General features: G+C 39.6%; 1 protein-coding gene across 1 annotated transcript; it reads left to right on the top strand.

Annotated features, from left to right (window-relative positions):
* Positions 1-12,184: 12,184 nt before the first annotated feature.
* Positions 12,185-13,210, top strand: adob (2-aminoethanethiol (cysteamine) dioxygenase b). The gene has a single exon (XM_053314855.1). The coding sequence runs from the start codon at positions 12,244-12,246 to the stop codon at positions 13,042-13,044; it is 801 nt and encodes a 266-aa protein (XP_053170830.1). The 5' UTR covers positions 12,185-12,243; the 3' UTR covers positions 13,045-13,210.
* The last annotated feature ends 7,769 nt before the right edge of the window (positions 13,211-20,979 follow it).

Genomic DNA, 20,979 nt, shown 5'->3' with positions numbered 1-20,979 from the left:
GGAGGACAGAAGGAAGGATGGGAGGGAGGGAAGAAGGAAGGAAAGGAGGGAGGGAGGGAGGAAGGAAGGATTCCTTCCTTCTTCCCTTCCTCCCTTCCTTCCTCTCCTTCCTCCCATCCTCTTCATTTCTCCCTCCCTCTTACCTTCCTTCCTCCCTTCTTTCCTTCCTTGTTCCTTCCTTCCTCCCTTCCTTCCTCCCTCCTTTCCTTATTCTTCCTCCCTTAGTTCCTCTTTTCTCTCCCTCCTTACCTTCCTCCCTCCCTTCCCCCTCCTTTCCTCCTTTCATCCCTCCCTTCCTTTCTCCTTTCTTTCCTTCTTCCTCTATTGTTTCCTTCTGTCTTCCTTCCTTCCTTCCTTCCTTCTTTCTCCCTCCCATCCTTCCTTGACTCGAGGGACAACAGGAGGGTTAAACCTTATAAAATATTGGACCGTTCATCATTAAAAAGCATCTCTCCTCTCTTTGAATCTCACTCCTCACAGGTCTGGACTCCTAAAAGAAGCCAAAGATAAGAAACATTTTCCTCCTCGTCCTAAAAACAGGGACAAACATGCGTCAGTGAGGAGAGACTTCCTGTTCTGAAGCCTGATTAATATGAGCTCAGGTGTTTACAGGTGACAGAGTCCTGCTTTCACTCACAGATATGATGTTTAAATATGTAACACATACCCAGAAACCCCCCCCCCCCTCCAAAACCCCCCCCCCCCTCCAACCACCATCCCCCCCCGATAATAACCAGGAGGAAGTTTGCAGCTCTTTTCAGATTAAAATAACCACTTTAATAAAACCTCTGTCACAATAAGAGCACATTAATGAAAGCAGCAGTTATTAATATACAAGCCTGTGTGTGGTGTGTGTGTGAGTGTGTGCATGTGTGTGTGTGTGTGGTGTGCGTGTGAGTGTGTGTGTGTTCATGTGTGTGTGTGTGAGTGTATGTATGTATGTATGTGTGTGTGTGTGTGTGTGTGAGTGTGTATGTATTATGTGTGTGTGCGTGTATGTCTATGTGTGTTTGTGTGTGTATATATATATATATATATATGTGTGTGTGAGTGTGTGTGTGTGTGTGTGTGTGTGTATGTGTGAGTGTGTGCATGTGTGACAGCCTGTTGCAGTGTGTAATAATAATCCGTGTTGTTTATTTGATCTGGAGGCCGAAACCTACGCATGCAGGGCTTCCACAGCTTGGCTCGACATCAGGAGAGCATGTGTGTGTGTGTGTGTGTGTGTGTCTGTGTGTGTGTGTGTGTGTGTGTGTGTGTGTGTGTAGTAGTACGGGGCTCTTCGGCTGAGCTCCGAAAACAAAACACAGGCGTCTATTTTCAGCCTTGTCTTCACTTCCTACTAATAAAATAAAAACACGACATGCTTTGCTTCAGGAGAGCGATGATGTCACACACACACACACACACACACACACACACACACACACACACACACACACACACACACACACACACACACACACACCACACACACACACACACACGGTGAGTAGGTGGGTGTGAAAGGCCGATGAAGACGATGATAGTGGAGCCGAAGGGGAAGTGAGGAAGAGTGATGTGGTGCGTAGGAGAGACGATGACATCACCGCAGCTCCTCACACGACCTCGCTCGTGTGTTTTATTTTGGCGGGTGTTAAGAAGTCAACGTGAGGGTGACGGGCAGGAAGTGGAAGTATCACACTCAGCAGCTTCTCAAACATTAAGAAGAAGGGATTAAAAAAAAAGAAGAAGAAGAAGAAGCTTGAAACTGACCGATTGATGAACAGACGTGACGACAGCGCTGATTAATGACATTAATGAATAAATGAAGACAGGAAGTTGGTGATATTTAAACTTCCTGTCGTCCTCCCAGGTCAAATTGATCCCGTCTATTTTGACTGTTCCTTCTTTCCTTCGTCTCTCCCTCCCTCCCTCCTTTCCTTCCTTCTTCCTCCCCCCCCCCTTTCCTTCATTCTTCCTCCCTTCCTTCCTTCCTCCCTCCTCCTTTCCTTCATTCCTTTCCTTTCTCCCTCCCTCCTTACCTTCATTCTTCCTCCCTCCTTTCCTCCCTTCCTTCCTCCTTTGCTTCCTTCCTTCCTTCCTCCTTTGCTTCCTTCCTCCCTCCCTCCCTCCCTTCCTTCCTTTCCCTCCCTCCCTCCCTCCTTTCCTTCCTTCCTTCCCACCCTCCTTTCCTTCCTTCTTCTTCCCCTTCCTCCCTCCCTCCTTTCCTTCATTCTTCCTCCCTCCTTTCCTCCCCCTCCCTCCCTCCCTTCCAGCTATCCTTCCTTCCTCCCTTCCCTCCTTCCGTCCACCCTCCTTTCCTTCATTCTTCCTCCCTTCCTCCGTTCCATCCTTCACTTCCTCCCCTCCCTCCCTCTCTCCCTCTCTTCCAGCCTTCCTTCCTTCCTCCCTTCCCTCCTCCCTCCTTTCCTTCCACCCTCCTTTCCTTCCTTCTTCTCCCTCCCTTCGTTCCTTGAATCGCTCTTTTTTTTTTGCTTAAAAAAAAGTTGCTGATTAATTTTCTATTGTTCGACTAATCAATGAATCAACTAATCACTACTTTTAAAAGGCTAAAATAATAATAAATAAATAAAAATAAATAAATATATAGATAATAAGACAAATAAATGAATAAAAACAAATAAATAAGACAATAAATGAAATAAATAAAAAAGAAAGACAGAAAGATAAAAAGAGAAATAGATCAATTTAAAAATTTAAAAAAATAAATAGATAAAGAAAGAAAGGAAAAAAAGAAAGACAGAAAGATAAATAAATAAATAATAAAAAGAGAAAACAAAAGTAAAACAAAAGTAAAAATGAAGTTTAATGAACCTTTGCACTGTACTTGTATCCTCATTTACGGTTCAGGACTTTAAAATATTTTAACCAACCATCTTCACTTTTCTGAGAAAGAAGAACCAAAGAAGAAGAAGTGGAACAGGAACCGAGCAGCAGCAGATCTTTGTTCTCACACTTGGGAATGAACCTTTAAAAAGTGAGCAGGTTGACCTTTGACCCCCGCACCATTTAACAAGCTGACTCAGACACTTTCTGTTCTTTAAAGATAAGAGACCAAATAAAAACATTACACTAGAGCCAATAAAAGCAGATTAAAGATTAAAGGTCGCCATGGTTACGTCAAGATGGGAAATGAGAGTGATCGTTTCCTCTTTTAGACATCAGCTGTTTTTTTACATCAGGGGTGTCAAACATGCGGCCCGTGGGCCAGAACTGGCCCGCAGAGGATCCAATCCGGCCCACTGTCCTTCCTTCCATCTGTCCTTCTTGCCTTCTTTTCCTTCCTTCCTTACTCCCTTTCTTCCTTCCTTCTGTCCTTCCTCCCTTTCTTTCTTTTTTCCTTCTTTCCTTCCATCTTTCCTTCTCGTCTTCTTTTCCTTCCTTCCTTTCTTCCTTCCTCCCTTTCTTCCTTCCTTCCATCTGTCCTTCCTCCCTTTTTTCCTTCCTTCCTTCCATCTTTCCTTCCCGTCTTCTTTTCCTTCCTTCCTGCCTTCTGTCCTTCCTCCCTTTCTTTCTTCCTTCCTTCCTTCCTTCCTTCCATCTGTCCTTCCTTGTCCTTCTTCCCTTTCCTTCCTTCGTTCCTTCCAACTTTCCTTCCTGTCTTCTTTTCTTCCTTCGTTCCTGCCTTCCTTCCATCTGTTCTTCCTTCTGTCCTTCCTCCCTTTCTTTCTTTGTTTCCTTCCATCTTTCCTTCCAGTCTTCTTTTCCTTCCTTACTTCCTGCCTTCTGTCCTTCCTCCCTTTCTCCCTTTCTTTCTTCCTTCCTTCCTTCCATCTGTCCTTCCTTGTCCTTCTTCCCTTTCCTTCCTTCGTTCCTTCCAACTTTCCTTCCTGTCTTCTTTTCCTTCCTTCGTTCCTGCCTTCCTTCCATCTGTCCTTCCTTCTGTCCTTCCTCCCTTTCTTTATTTTTTCCTTCCTTCCTTCCTTCCATCTGTCCTTCCTCCATTTCTTTCTTTTTTCCTTCTATCTTTCCTTCCCGTCTTCTTTTCCTTCCTTCCTCCCTTTCTTCCTTACTTCCTTCTGTCCTAATCCCTTTCTTTCTTTCTTTCTTTTATCCTTCTTCCCTTCCTTCGTTCCTACCCGTCTTCTTTTCCTTCCTTCCTTCCTTTCTCCCTTTCTTTCTTCCTTCCTTCCTTCCATCTGTCCTTCCTTGTCCTTCTTCCCTTTCCTTCCTTCGTTCCTTCCAACTTTCCTTCCTGTCTTCTTTTCCTTCCTTCGTTCCTGCCTTCCTTCCATCTGTCCTTCCTTCTGTCCTTCCTCCCTTTCTTTCTTTTTTCCTTACATCTTTCCTTCCCGTCTTCTTTTCCTTCCTTCCTTCCTCCCTCCCTCCCTTTCTTCCTTACTTCCATCTGTCCTTCCTTCCTTCCTTCTTTCCTTCTGTCCTAATCCCTTCCTTCCTTCCTTCCTTTTATCCTTCTTCCCTTCCTTCGTTCCTACCTGTCTTCTTTTCCTTCCCTTCCTTCCTTCCTTCCTTCCATCTTTTTAATGATCCGGTCCACATGAGATCTAACTGGTCTGTCTGTGGCCCTTGAATGAAAATGAGTTTGACTCCTCTGCTCTACATGTAGACACATCCTTTCTTGTTAATAATAATATTTTATATATTAGTGTCCTTCCTGCCTCCCTTTCTTCCTTACTGCCATCTGTCCTTCCTTCCTTCCTTCTGTCCTAATCCCTTGAAATGAAAATGAGTTTGACTCCTCTGCTCTACATGTAGAAGTTTATCTGTTTCTCACATACTTTCTAGTTAATAATAATATTTTATATATTAGTGTTGATGTGTCTCTGCTCAGTTTGTTGTGTTTGTGAGTCATCCAGAGAGGATTGTTGTGTTGGAGCAGAGTTCAGATTCCTCGTGTGCGTAAACAAACTGCAGCCGGTAAAATAAATACGATAGTAAATCATTCTGAGGGTTCGGGTTAGGTTGAGGTTCAAAGTCTACGGGCTCAGAACTGAAAGATGATATGTTGGTTTTTATTAAGCAGCAGCAGCAGCAGAGAGAGTCATGAAGAAACACTGCTGAGGTGCATTATGGGAAATGTAGGATTCAGGGTCTTTTTAGGAGAGTGGAGGTTTCTGACAGAGAAAATTGAATCAAACTGAATCATATGGTATCGAATCGAATAGTATTGTATTGTATCATATTATATCGTGTCGTATTTTATTTTATTGTATCTACAGAATCATATGGTATGGTATTAAGTCGCATCGTATCATATTGCATTGAATCAATCAATCTTTATTTATAAAGCGCCAAATCACAACAAAGTCATCTCAAGGCTCTTTACGCATAGAGCAGGTCTAAAACCGAACTCAACAACAATGCACATTAACAACACACATACACACACACACACACACACACACACACACACACAACTACACACACACACACACACAACTACACACACACACACATTAGAGTAGCTCCCTTATGCAAACTCCTCCACAGCATCGCTAAAGTCCAGGTCTCTGACAGGTTCAGACTCTATTGCCAGTAATGATAAAGGACTTCAGGCCCCCCCCCCCCCCCTCCCACAGTTTGTCACCGACAACATGGGGAACATCCTCAAAGCCACAGAAACATTAGGGAAGACTAACTGCAGACCAAACTCCAATATGGTTTCAACATGTTTGAGGGTGACTTGTCTGTTTCAGCCAATATGAAGGATCGGAACTGCAGACACATAAAACACGCTGTTCCGTCTACGGGACGGACCGGAAGTTAGGAGGTAGCCACAAGTTCTTCTGGATGTTTTAAACACCAACCCTTAAACATATATATTCATGCCGTACATCGTTGGAAAGCTTAGATTCTCCCGATTCATTCAAGACCATTCACGACTTATATGGTTGCTCACAGCCGTAATAGTATTAGCGGTTAGCTCGGCTAGCCACTCAGCTAAAGTAAGAACAGCTATAATGCTACATACCTTCAAAGTCTTCCCTTTATCCACAACGATCATCTTATGACTCAGGACTTTCTGTACAGCTCGCCAAGTATCCATTCTGCTGAAATATGAAATCCGTTTCCATAAAATCGAAATACTTTCCTCAATATGTCAACATGTATTTAGTCCAACACGTAACGTAATACACACGGAACAAACCATATACGGTCCCTTATACGTCACTTCCTGACCTGCACGTGCATCTGTGGGACACGTGACTACTTTGTTTACGTCCGTGAGCTCCTCTCCACCAGCCAATCGGTGCTGTACTGTACTATAGCTTATGATAACGTATTGTATCGTGTCAAGTCGAGTTGTGCATTTTAAATACACTATTTAAATACTGTCAGTAATGTGTTGTATGACTCTGATGGTTTATTAATAAATAAATTGTATCGTATCGTATCATATCGTATCGTATTGTATCGTATTGTATTGTATCGTATCGTATCGTATCGTACTGTATGGTATTGTATCATATTCTATCGTATCGTATTCTATCGTATTCTATCGTATTGTATCGTATCGTATCGTATTGTATCGTATCGTACCGTATTATATCGTATTGTATCAAATTGTATCATATTATATCGTATTGTATTATATCGTATCGTATTGTATCGATATATTATAATATATTATATATTATAATATATTATAATATATTATAATATATTATAATATATTATATATTATAATATATTATATATTATAATATATTATAATATATTATATATTATAATATATTATATATTATAATATATTATAATATATAATATATTATAATATATTATATATTATAATATATAATGTTATTGTTTTTTAACCTTTTTAAATTGTTTCTCCTCTTTAAATACACTATTGAAATGCTGTCAGTAATGTGCTGTATAATGACTCTGATGGTTTATTAATAAAGTTGTTTGACTTTCTTTAGTAACATTAAAAGTCTTCCTGCACTAAAGGAGGCGGCGGACTTTGAAGAAATGTGTGGTTCCCCCCCCCCCCTCCCCCCCGCAGATAAAAATCAGTCGTATCGCTCAGGTCTGATCCTCCCACTACTTCCTGTTCCTGTTCCTCACATCTCGAATTAACACAAACACTTCTTTTAATAGGCCGACGACACATTCCTCCAAACAAACTCCTTCATCAGCTCCGGTTTCTATTAAGTGGGCTGTCATCGCTCCCTCTGTTTATGAGCGTGTGTGTGTGTGTGTGTGTGTGTGTGTGTGTGTGTGTGTGTGTGTGGGTGGGTGATTCCCAGTAGAAGGACATCCAGATTCGCTGCCTCCGTACTCGATAATGAAATGCCGAACACAACAAATGAGTCACGCTCACATACATGATGATGGTGAGTCACTGCTGATCTCCAGGAGGCTGAAGACAGTTTAGAGGAGGAGGAGGAGGAGGAGGAGGAGAAGGAGGAGGAGGAGGAAGATGCTTTATTTTTATTATTGTGGTAGAAGAATCAGACGTGTGACCTTTTGATCCCATAAAAAAAACTGCTCCATGTATAAGGTGAAGTACCTAGGAGGGAGGGAGGAAGGATGGAAGGAAAGGAGGGAGGGAGGAAGGATGGAAGAAAAGGAGGGAGGGAGGAAGGATGGAAGAAAAGGAGGGAGGGAGGAAGGATGGAAGGAAAGGAGGGAGGGAGGAAGGAAGGAAGGAGGGAGGGAGGAAGGATGGAAGGAAAGGAGGGAGGGAGGAAGGATGGAAGAAAAGGAGGGAGGGAGGAAGGATGGAAGGAAAGGAGGGAGGGAGGAAGGAAGGAAGGAGGGAGGGAGGAAGGAAGGAAATAAGGGAGGAAGAAGGAAGGAAAGGAGGGAGGACGGAGGGAGGGAAGGAAGGAAAGGAGGGAGGAAGGAAGGGAGGAAAGGAAGGAAGAAAATGAGGGAGGAAGAAGGAAGGAGGGAGGAAGGAAGGGAAAGAAGGAAGGATGGAAGGGAGGAAGAAGGAAGGAAGGAAAGGAGGAAGGAAGGAAAGAAGGAAGGAAGGAAGGAAGGAAGGTCACATACATGATGATGGTGAGTCACTGCTGATCTCCAGGAGGCTGAAGACAGTTTAGACGAGGAGGAGGAGGAGGAGGAGGAAGAGGAGGAGGAGGAGGAGGAGGAGGAGGAGCAGGAGGAGAAGAGGAGGAGAAGGAGGAGGAGGAGGAGGAGGAAGATGTTTTATTTTTATTATTGTGGTAGAAGAATCAGCCGTGTGACCTTTTGATCCCATAAAAAAAAACGCTCCATGTATAAGGTGAAGTACCTAGGAGGGAGGGAGGAAGGATGGAAGGAAAGGAGGGAGGGAGGAAGGATGGAAGGAAAGGGGGGAGGGAGGGAGGGAGGAAGGAAGGAAAATGAGGGAGGAAGGAAGGGAGGAAGAAGGAAGGAAAGGAGGTAGGGAGGAAGGTAGGGGGAGGAAAGAAAGCAAGGAAGGAAGGAAAGAAGGACAGAAGAAAGAGAAAGAAGGAAGGGAGGAAGGAAGGAAGGAAGGAAGGAAAGAAGGAAGGAAGGAAAGTCACATACATGATGATGGTGAGTCACTGCTGATCTCCAGGAGGCTGAAGACAGTTTAGATGAGGAGGAGGAGGAGGAGGAGGATGAGGAGGAGGAGGAAGAGGAGGAAGAGGAGGAGGAGGAGGAGGAGGAGGAGGAAGGGGAGGAAGAGGAGGAGGAGAAGGAGGAGGAAGGGGAGGAAGAGGAGGAGGAGAAGGAGGAGGAGGAAAGGATGTTTTATTTTTATTATTGTGGTAGAAGAATCAGCCGTGTGACCTTTTGATCCCAAACGTGTGATGGATGGAGATGATGTTAAGGAAAGAAGGGAGGAAGGATGGAAGGAAAGGAGGGAGGGAGGGAGGATGGATGGAAAGGAGGGAGCAAGGAAGGGAGGAAAGGAAAGAAGGAAGGGACGAAGGTAGGAGGGAGGGAGAAAGAGAGAAGGAGGAAGGAAGGGAGGAAAGGAAAGAAGGAAGGGAGGGAGGGAGGAAGGAGGGAAGGATAGTTAGAGGTACTAGTACTTTACTGTAGTACAGTTTGAGGTACTTGTACTTTACTGTAGTACAGTTTGAAGTACTTGTACTTTACTGTAGTACAGTTTGAGGTACTTGTACTTTACTGTAGTACAGTTTGAGGTACTTGTACTTTACTGTAGTACAGTTTGAAGTACTTGTACTTTACTGTAGTACAGTTAGAGGTACTTGTACTTTACTGTAGTACAGTTTGAAGTACTTGTACTTTACTGTAGTACAGTTTGAGGTACTAGTACTTTACTGTAGTACAGTTTGAGGTACTAGTACTTTACTGTAGTACAGTTACAGGTACTTGTACTTTACTGTAGTACAGTTTGAGGTACTTGTACTTTACTGTAGTACAGTTGGAGGTACTAGTACTTTACTGTAGTACAGTTTGAGGTACTTATACTTTACTGTAGTACAGTTTGAGGTACTAGTACTTTACTGTAGTACAGTTTGAGGTACTTGTACTTTACTGTAGTGCAGTTAGAGGTACTAGTACTTTACTGTAGTACAGTTAGAGGTACTTATACTTTACTGTAGTACAGTTTGAGGTACTAGTACTTTACTGTAGTACAGTTAGAGGTACTAGTACTTTACTGTAGTACAGTTAGATGTACTAGTACTTTACTGTAGTACAGTTAGAGGTACTAGTACTTTACTGTAGTACATTTTGAGGTATTTGTACTTTACTGTAGTACAGTTTGAGGTACTTGTACTTTACTGTAGTACAGTTTGAGGTACTTGTACTTTACTGTAGTACAGTTAGAGGTACTTGTACTTTACTGTAGTACAGTTTGAGATACTAGTACTTTACTGTAGTACAGTTTGAGGTACTTATACTTTACTGTAGTACAGTTTGAGGTACTAGTACTTTACTGTAGTACAGTTAGAGGTACTTGTACTTTACTGTAGTACAGTTAGAGGTACTAGTACTTTACTGTAGTACAGTTAGATGTACTAGTACTTTACTGTAGTACAGTTTGAAGTACTTGTACTTTACTGTAGTGCAGTTAGAGGTACTAGTACTTTACTGTAGTACATTTTGAGGTACTTGTACTTTACTGTAGTACAGTTTGAGATACTAGTACTTTACTGTAGCACAGTTTGAGGTACTAGTACTTTACTGTAGTACAGTTTGAGGTACTTGTACTTTACTGTAGTAGTTTGAGGTACTAGTACTTTACTGTAGTACAGTTTGAAGTACTAGTACTTTACTGCTGTACAGTTAGAGGTATTTATACTTTACTGTAGTACAGATTGAGGTATTTGTACTTTACTGTAGTACAGTTTGAGATACTAGTACTTTACTGTAGCACAGTTTGAGGTACTAGTACTTTACTGTAGTACAGTTTGAGGTACTTGTACTCTACTGTAGTAACATTTTCAATTCAGTACGTTTACTTTATTTATTGTAGTATTTCAGACTCACAGTATTTCTACTTTTACTTTAAATAAATAATATAACATTTCTTCCACCCCTGATCGTGTTTACTGTAGCGGTGACGTGACAGACTACATTTCCCATGATGCACCGAGGTGTAAACTGTTGAGCCGCATGTGGTGCGGACGTGTTTGACAGTTCTTCACAAATGGTTGAACGTGAAGGCGGCGGAAATAAAACCAAATGTGGGTCAAAATCCTCTCTGAAAGAATCACCCTGACAAAGTCTCATCATGTCACGTTTATTATGAGTTTGATTTATTTAAAATATCGCGTGATTATAACGTAAAAACAGCAGAGAGAGAGAGCGGCGTGTTTCAGGTGGGAGATAAACGTGGTGGACGAAACAAAGCACCGGAAATAACATGGAGAGGTCTCACTCTGCAGGAGATTCAGGAAACATTAAACTGACTCAAAATCATTAAATATTTGGAGATTGTAGATTTGAATTAATTTTATTGTTGGATTTAAAAAAAAATGTTTTAATTGAAATGATTTAATCAAAGTGTTTTTATGTATTATTCTATTATTGATATTTTTAGAAGATATATATTTTTCATAAGGTTTTAACTTATTACAATCTACTAAAACTTAACTTATTACAAAAGACTAAAACTAAAACTAGCAATGAAAAAATAATTTAATTAACTGAAACTAAAATAAAGACTACAATGAACAATGTAAAACTAACTAAAACTAAAAACTGAATTGCAGATAAATTCAGCTTCGTTTTAGTTGTCATATCCTTCGGTTAGCTACTTCCTGTCCTGCAGCAGTCGTGATTAAAGAATGAAATTAAAAAGGACAAAATGATATTTAAAATGATGTTTATATGATAAACCATAATTGGTGTCACTTATTCTTTCATCCTTTTCAGCTTCTACAAGTCAAGACTTTCTCTTAATACCTGAAAAACTAAAACTAAATAAAAACTAAACTGTAACTAGTCAATTCCTTCAAAATAAAACTAAACTAAAACTACTAAATCACTTGTTGAACTAGGCTAACTAAAACTAAACTGTAACTAGTCAATTCCTTCAAAATAAAACTAAACTAAAACTACTAAATCACTTGTTGAACTAGGCTAACTAAAACTAAACTGTAACTAGTCAATTCCTTCAAAATAAAACCAAACTAAAACTAGTCAATTCCTTCAAAATAAAAACTAAACTGAAACTAGTCAATTCCTTCAAAATAAAACCAAACTAAAACTAAGACTAAAAGTAAATAAAAACTAAACTGAAACTAGTCAATTCCTTCAAAATAAAACTAAACTAAAACTAGTCAATTCCTTCAAAATAAAAACTAAACTGAAACTAGTCAATTCCTTCAAAATAAAACTAAACTAAAACTACTAAATCACTCGTTGAACTAACTAAAACTAAACTGAAATAAAAAAGCAATCTGAAAAAACTAAATAAAAATAAAAACTAAAGAAAATTTCAAAACTATAATAACCTCAATTTGATACATAAATAAATGAAAAATAAAAACTTTTTTTTTTTGTTAGTTGAGAAATGACATCATAATTAAATGTATTGGATTCATTTTCTTCATTTCCGAAGTGTATTTCTACATTTATTTATTTATGAATTTATTTATACTTGTGTCACTTTCTGCCTCCCATACAACCATCTACCTGCATTTATCTTTATCTCAAAAAAAAAAAAATAAACCTCCAAAATATAAAAACCGGAACAGCCGCTGAATACTGAACCGAGTGCGTCCTCGCGCTTATAGACGATCTTCGCTGCTAACTCCAGAGCTGCTAACCAGAGAGACACCGGACACCGGACAGCACCAGTGGGAGGGGGGGTGGTGCAGCTCCCGTTTTTCCTCGCGCCTCGGTATGATGCCATGCGACAGCAACATGACCTCCATGGTGCAGAGGATCGCGCGCCAAGCTCTGCTCACCTTCCGCCACGCGCCTCGGCTCGGTGAGGAGGCCGGCAGATCCTTCCTGGACAACCACAGCAAGCTGCACAGCCTGATGACGGAAGTCCGGGCAGCGGACCTCCAGCTGATCCCCCGGAGAGCCGCGGCGGTAGGAGCAGGAGCGGACAGCACACCGGCCGTGCCCGCTCCTCTTCCTCCTCCTCTTCCTCCCGTCACATACATGCACATCTGCGAGACGGACCACTTCAGCATGGGGGTGTTCCTGCTGAAGAGTGGAGCCTCCATCCCTCTGCACGATCACCCGGGCATGCATGGCGTGCTCAAAGTCATGTATGGGCAGGTGCGGATCAGCTGTTTCGATAGGCTTCAGGGGCCCCAGCACGGAGCTCTGCAAGGGGCCCAGCACGGAGCTCCACAAGGGCCCCAGTACGGAGCTCTGCGGCCCTCCATCCTCCGCTCCTCCGCTGTGTACACGGAGCACAGCGAGCCCTGCGTCCTCTCTCCGGATCGGGACAACCTGCACCAGATCGACGCGGTGGACGGGCCGACGGCGTTCATGGACATCTTGGCGCCGCCGTACGACCCGGACGACGGCAGGGACTGTCACTATTACCGGGTTCTGCGGGAGGCGGCGGCGGCGGAGGAGCAGCAGGAGCAGCAGAACGAGAAGGAGGTCTGGTTGATGGAGATATCGCAACCTCCCGAGTTCTGGTGCGGATCAGAACCGTATCCGGGCCCCGAGGTCAACCTTTAAAAAAAAAAAAAAAGCAGTGGAGGTGTGTGTGTGTGTGTGTGTGTGTGCTTTATGTCGAGGGTTCGATTCCCCCCTCGGTGGTGACGACATGAGGCCTGGAGCTCAGAGACACGTTTGGACAAAATTGGGCTTAAAAAAGAAAAAAGAGAAGAAGAAGAAGAAGAAGGGTCACACAGTTTTTTGGTTTTGGAGAGAGGGAGGGAGGAAGAGAGAGAGGAGGAAGAGGAGGAGGAGGAGGAGGAGGGCTTTATTATTTTTTATTTTATTATCTTTAATTTAAAATAAGCAACAGAGAATGTAACTTCCACTTCCACCTGTTTCCTGCAGAGAGATGATGAGTCAGCACAAAATGAGGAAGGTGAGCTCATTGTTGGTTTTTTTTTTTTTTTTTTTTTTGGCACAGCTGCTTCTTTTCTTTTTTTTCTTTTTTCTTTTTTTTTTTAACCTTTTTATCTAAAAATAAACTCAAACTGGAGCTCCATCATCAGCCTCCAAACATGAATAACTATCACCAGTAAAGCAGATTAATGTATAATTTTTTATTGCTTGTGATGCGTTTAAAGACTCTCTGTACTGTGAGGATATTTGAGGATTATTAAAAAGTTAAATCAGCTGCAATAATTCACTCAATAAGTCAAAAATTAACAATTAAATCAAACAGAAATAACTCAAAATTCAGTTCTAGTTTGTCCGATTTTTTATTTGGACACCTGAATGCATCTCGAATCATCAATTAGTTGCTATTCAATTAATTTCCAGCTATTCTGATGAGCAATTGATCATTTTGAGTCATTTTTTAAATAATAAAACATCTTTAAATGTGAATATTTTCATGTTTATTTAGTAAACTTGAATATATTTGAGACATTTAATGACATCATGTTGAACTTTTCACCCTTTTCTGATATTTTATTGTCCCAAACAACCAATAAATCAATTGATAATGGAAATAAATCATTAGTAGCAGCATTTTTAAACCTATTTTCTATCAATTAAAGGAGAAAATAGTCTCATAAAATCAACTTTAACATGTATGAAACAGTTTTACAGGATCATATGATTGCTTTTGTCTCTATTTGAGGTTTAAGATTGATCGTAAATTGATAAATTTAAGGTTAAAGTTGAGATTTTGAGGTTTAAACAGAAGCTTTGATATGATTTTAATGTTTTTCATGTTTAAACTGAATCATTTAGGATCATTTCCATCATAAAACAGGTGAATATTAATTTAAACAAAGGTGAAAAATAGCAGATAAATGTATAATATTATTGCTTTTGATGCGTTTAAAGACCCTCGGTATTATGAGGATGATATTTGTGGAGAGACAGGGAATTAAATCAGATAAAATAAGACATTAAAGGAACATTTTGACCATTTTCTGACATTTTATTGGACCAAATAACCTTTCAATTAATCAATAATGGAAAATAAACATATTTTCTATCAATTAATTGAGATAATATTCATTGCAGCCTCACAAATATTCCACAGTCTTTACTTTATGTGACATTTTTCCAACATTTTTCAAGGTACAGTATAAAAGAAATAGAGCAGATATGAATGTTTTTGATGATAAATTGAAGATTAAAGTTGAGATTTCAGGTTTTAGAAAGAAGATTTAATGTTTTTCATGTTTAAAAAGTCAGCGATGCACTATTAAAACTCTACTCTGACGCCATTAGAAAGCACATTATTCATCATTATTCATCATTAACAGCTGATTCAGGATGTTTTCAGTCATTTAGGATCATTTCCATTTGAAACAGGTGAATATTAAATAGAAAAAAAGGAGAAAAAATACCTTGATCGTCTTTTTTTCTGCGTCAATATTAAGGATGACATCATCAGCGAAGAGGATAATCGACTCTGGATGAACTCGCTGCTCCTCTCGAAGCTTTGAGGAGAAATTTGGGAATAAAATCAGACTTTTAAAGATGCATTTTTACCCCAGTAATCGTCACTATCTTTTTTTTTTCCTTTTTTTTTGTGTCGTTTTGGAATAAAAACGAGAAGAAAGCGACAAAAAAAAATAAAAAAATCTCAGGATATTTTTTCTTTGTGTTTTTTTGTGATGATGGACAGCTTGTAACTGGAGAAAGAAAGGACTTTCATCTTTTTTCGGGGGGGATGTTTGAGGTCAAAATCATCCCGAAAAGAGTCAAAAAGCAAGAAAACGACTATTTGATGCTTTGATTTATGATTTAAATGCAGCTTGAAAGGGTTAAAAAGGGTTAAAAAGCACTTAAATTGGAGTTAAAATGATGTCATAGTTTGAGAATGTGCAGGTTAATGACGCTGCCTTCAGGAACAGTCGGGAAGTCTGAGTTTCGCTGCTTGTATCTCAGTAGAACCCCCCCAAAAAATGTTAAATTAAGAGGGGGGAACAGTACTTTTACTCACTATTAACCCTCCTGTTGTCCTCGGAAGGAAGAAGGAAGGAAGGAAGGAAGGAAGGAAGAAATGATGGAGGAAGGAAGGAATGACGGGGGAAAGAAGGAAGGAAAGGTGGAGGAAAAGAAAGGACAGGAAAGGAGAGGAGGGAAGGAAGGAAGAAATGACGGAGGAAAGAATGAAGGAAGGAAGGACGGAGGAAAGAATGAAGGAAGGAAGGACGGAGGAAAGAAGGGTGGTCGAAAGGAAGGAGGAAAGGAAAGGAAGGAAGGAAGGAAGGAAGGAAGGAAGGAAGGGTGAATGAAAGAAGGAAGAAAGGGAGGTAGGAAGACGGAGGAAAAGAAAGAAGGAAGGAAGGAAGGACGGAGCAAAGAAGGAAGGGAGGTATGGAAAGGAAGAAAGGAAAGACGGACAGTGGAAAGAAGAAAGGAAGGAGGGAAGGAAGGAAGGAAGGAACAGTCAAAACCCGGGAGGACGACAGGAAGCTTAAATCCACTAATATCACTTTAACAGAATCACGTTACTATTTTAATCTAACGCAGCTCTCATATATGCATGAATGGTTGGTAGCTGTGAATTCCAGACTTCTGACTGAGCTCCTGAACGCAGCGTCTTGTCTCTCTGCAGCAGCTGAAACTCGTGTGTCTGTGTTTATAAAACCGTCTTCCTGCTTCAGACTTTGTGATGTTTGGTTTTTGTATTTTTTTATTTTATTTCCCAGTTAGATGAGGAGGAAGAGGAAGAGGAAGAGGAAGAGATGTGTGAATGTTCAGGAATATCTTTTTTCTTACAGCGTGATTTGTCAGGATTGTGTTTGATGACTGATCGTAAACTGGACCGCTGAATTAAAACTGCAACGATTTACTCCATTACAGAGAAAACTCATAATTCAATGCCACAAAAATTCAGTTTCCAGCTCAGACCTTGAACGCATCACGAGTTGCAACAATCAATCAATTAGTTGCTATTGAATTAACGAGTTTCATAACCAATTAAACATTTTGAGTCATTACTTAAAGAATAAAAAGTCCAAATTCTCTAATTCCAGCTTCTTAAATGTGAATATTTTCTGGTGTATTTAGTTGAGGACTTTAAATTTTCCATTTAGTTGATTGAGACTAAATTAATTTAAGACTATTTTTTATAATTCAATCAATTAAAAATTCAGTTTCCAGTTTCTCTGATTTTTTGGTCTGACACTTGAATGCATCTCAAGTTATAACGATTAATCGATTAGTTGCCAATTATTCAATTAATCTCCAACTAGTTTCATAACCAATTAAACATTTTGAGTCATTTTTTAAAGAATAAAAAGTCCAATTTCTCTGTTTCCAGCTTCTTAAATGAGAATATTTTAATTTAGATCCAGTTTTGAACAAATTGAGACATTTGAAGACAACATTTTTTAGGACTTTCAGAAACAGTTATTGATATTTTTTCACCATTTTCTGACATTTTCTATTCAGTTGAGACATTTGAGATTAATTTATTCAATGAAGCAAAAATACCCCAAAAAATTCAGTTTCTCGTTTCTCAGTTTTTTTGGTCTGGCACTTGAACGCATCACGAGTTAAAGCGATTAATCGATTAGTTGCCAATTAATCAATTAATCTCCAACTATTCTCATTACTAATTAAACATTTTGAGTCATTTTTCTCTGTTTCCAGTTCCTTAAATGTGAATATTTTCAGTTTTTATGTTTTTTCCAGAACTAAAAACATTTAAAGAAGTTATTTTGGGACTTTTCGGAAACTATGATCGACATTTTCTGGATCATAAAACTCATAAATTAATTAGTAATGGGAGAATAATCGTTTTGGCAGCAGCTCTGAATAAACGAGGGAAATGAATGATTCCAGCTCTACGAACCTTTAACTGTCTTTACTGAAGATGATGAAGATGATGAAGGAAGGAAGGATGGAGGAAAAGAAAGAAGGAAGGGAGGAAGGAAGGAAGGAATGACGGAGGAAAGAAGGAAGGAAGGATGGAGGAAAAGAAAGAAGGAAGGAAGGAATGACGGAGGAAAGAAGGAAGGAAGGAAGGACGGAGGAAAGTAGCATGGAGGAAAGGAAAGGAGTGACAAAGGAAGGAATGTATGGAAAGAGAGAGAAGGATGAAGATGATGAAGACGAGTTTCTACAGTTTGAATGTTTGAGGTTTGAGATGAATCATAAATCATGAATCAGCTGTAAAGATAAAGCTCATGTTTATAAAGTCAGTGCTGCACTATTAAACCCTCTGACACCACGAAGCATGAAAGTTAAACATCATCATTACGTCATCATTACATCATCGTTCTGCTTTTAATCAGATGAATATTAATCATGTGACTCTGATCCGTCGATGTTCAATAATAATAATAAACAGTAAACTTGTATTTTGCCTGTAATTAAAGTAATTAAAGTATTTTTTGTTCATATAAAAGTTTTGCTGTTTTATTTTTTGCTGATGATGAAAATATGAAATAAGTTCTAACTAGGGCTGTCAAACGATTAATTTTTTAATCGAGATTAACGGTTCCATAGTTAATCACGATTAATGGCGTTTTGAATTGCATGTTTAAAATCCTGTTATTTTCCATTTGAAGGCAGTTTTAAGCCCATAATGTAAAGCATTTCTTACCAGAGTGTCTTAACTGGGAATCAATCACGGCTCTGCTGCGACTCCCACACTCCAAAATGGTCCTTTGGTGGAGCTGAGGCTGGCTTGGCTGCACCTGGGTGTTTAGCGTGGAGGTGCTAACTCAAACTCCACGTACTCTGGTGGTAGTTAAACTCCGTTTGACACAGGTTGCATTTTACTTTTGACTTGTCAACTGAAGCGTCTGGAAGTGTTTTAAAGTTAAACAAGCCGTTCAAAAGTCCAGTAGCTCTCTTACTTTCCATCAGCGCGGTAGGTTTACTGCAGGAGGCCACTTCAAAGCATAGCGCTACAGCTAGAGGAGCCGTCTACGGGGGGGAAGGAAAGGAGGGAGGAAGGAAGGAAGGAAGGAAGGAAGGAAGGAAGGAAGGAAGGAAGTGAAGAGAAGACAGACAGATGGAAGGAAGGAAGGAAGGAAGGGAAGAGAAGACAGAGGGAAGGAAAAGAAGACAAGAAGGAAGGGAGAAAGGAAGGTAGGAAGGACAGACAGAAGGAAGGAAAAGAGGAAGAAGGAAACTGGGCCGCGGTAGGTTTACTGCAGGAGGCCACTTCAAAGCATAGCGCTACAGCTAGAGGAGCCGTCTACGGGGGAGTAGAAGGGACAAAAAGGCTTGACACATTAAAATGCCATTTAAAAAAATGAACGCGTTATGGATTGCATTAATCTAATCGCGATTAACGTGTTAACGCTGACAGCCCTAGTATTAACATCCTTACAGTGTTATAATATTACAGTTTATTATATTGTTGGTTTTTATCTCTAATAAATACATTTAAGAATATTTAAATGCTTTAATTAACCTTCCTGTCATCCTCCCGGGTCAAATTGACCCCGTCTGTTTTGACTGTTCCTTCTTTCCTCCTTCCCTCCTTCCTTCCTTCCTTCTATCCTTCCCTCCTTCCCTCCCTCCTTCTTTCTTTCCTCCATCCTTTCCTTTCTGCTTCCTTCCTTCCTTCCTCCCTTCGGCCTTTCCATCCCTCCGTCCTTCCTTCCTTCCTTCCTCCCTCCTTTCCTTCCTGCCTCCCTCCCTCCCTCCTTCTCTTTCTTTCCACCCTCCTTTCCTTCCTCCCTCCTTTCCTTCCCTCCTTCTTCCTCCCTCCTTCCAATATGGAGCCAGTTTAGATTAATACTAATAATCTACTACATCATATTATATAAGTACCTCAAACTGTACAACGGTAAAGTACTAGTACTTCTAACTGTACTACAGTAAAGTACAAGTACCTCAAGTACCTAAAGTTTTAAAGCAGCTGTGGAGAAATAAAGAAATATTTTAGTTTAATTTTGTAAAGAACAGAAACAATCGCTGCTTCTGTTCTTCTTCTTCTTCTTCACTTTCTTTATATTTATCATCATAAAGACATTTCCTGTTTCCTGTTTCCTGTTTCAGAAGAAGAAGAAGAGAAGTCGATATATTTACATTAAAAACTCCCCAAAAGCAGATTTACACAGAACAAAGAGGTGTTAAACAAAGAGAGGGGGGGGCTACTGGTCCCAAAGGGGGGGGGGGGGTGGGGGGGGGGTTGTTGGTCCCAAATGCCCCCAAAGCATCATGTGACTCTGCATTAACTCTGTGTGGAGGCAGAGGTCAAAAGGTCAAACTGTAACTCTGCTGATTTTACACATTAAACTAAAATCAGGGAGGAAGATATTTAACCCTTACATGATGTCCAGAGTCTAATTTAACCCAGAGCTGTAAAAAAACTCCCTAAATGTTCTTTTATTTTGAAATGTGATGACCTAAGGTGACCCAAAATCCACAAAAATGAGCCACCTAGTGGTCACAAAAGCTCATTACAGGGTAAAAAATCAGTGTGAGAATGAGCTCTTCAAAATAAAGGATCAAAGTCCTAAAACTAAAGGATCATGCTCTTCAAAATAAAAGATCAAGCTCTTCAAAATAAAGGATCAAGCTCTTCAAAATAAAAGATCAAGCTCTTCAAAATAAAGGATCAAACTCCTAAAAATAAAGGACCAAGCTCTTCAAAATAAAGGAACAAGCTTTTCAAAATAAAGGAACAAACTCCTAAAAATAAAGGATCAAGATCTTCAAAATAAAAGATCAAGCTCTTCAAAATAAAGGAACAAACTCCTAAAAATAAAGGATCAAGATTTTCAAAATAAAAGATCAAACTCTTCAAAATAAAGGATCAAGCTCTTCAAAATAAAGGATCAAGCTCTTCAAAATAAAAGATCAAGCTCTTCAAAATAAAGGATCAAGCACTTCAAAATAAAGGATCAAGCTCTTCAAAATAAAGGATCAAGCTCTTCAAAATAATGGATCAAGCTCTTCAAAATAAAGGATCAAGCTCTTCACAATAAAGGATCAAGCTCTTCACAATAAAGGAACAAACTCCTAAAAATAAAGGATCAAGCCTTTCAAAATAAAAGATCAAGCTCTTCAAAATAAAGGATCAAGCTTTTCACAATAAAGGATCAAACTCCTAAAAATAATGGATCAAGCTCTTCAAAATAAAAGATCAAGCTCTTCAAAATAAAGGATCAAACTCTTCAAAATAAAGGATAAAACTCCTAAAAATAAAGGATCAAGCTTTTCAAAATAAAAGATCAAACTCCTAAAAATAAAGGATCAAGCTCTTCAAAATAAAGGATCAAACTCCTAAAAATAAAGGATAAAGCTCTTCAAAATAAAGGATCAATTCTTCAAAATAAAGGAACATACCCCTAAAAAATAAAAGATCAAGCTCTTCAAAATAAAGGATCAAGCTTTTCACAATAAAGGATCAAACTCCTAAAAATAATGGATCAAGCTCTTCAAAATAAAGGAACATACCCCTAAAAAATAAAAGATCAAGCTCTTCAAAATAAAGGATCAAGCTTTTCACAATAAAGGATCAAGCTCTTCAAAATAAAGGATCAAGCTCTTCAAAATAAAGGATCA

The sequence above is a fragment of the Scomber japonicus genome (assembly GCF_027409825.1).
Source record: "Scomber japonicus isolate fScoJap1 chromosome 14 unlocalized genomic scaffold, fScoJap1.pri SUPER_14_unloc_1, whole genome shotgun sequence".
NCBI lineage: Eukaryota > Metazoa > Chordata > Actinopteri > Scombriformes > Scombridae > Scomber > Scomber japonicus.
The sequence above is the reverse complement of the archived record's forward strand: the minus strand, read 5'-3'. Positions and strand labels throughout refer to the sequence as shown.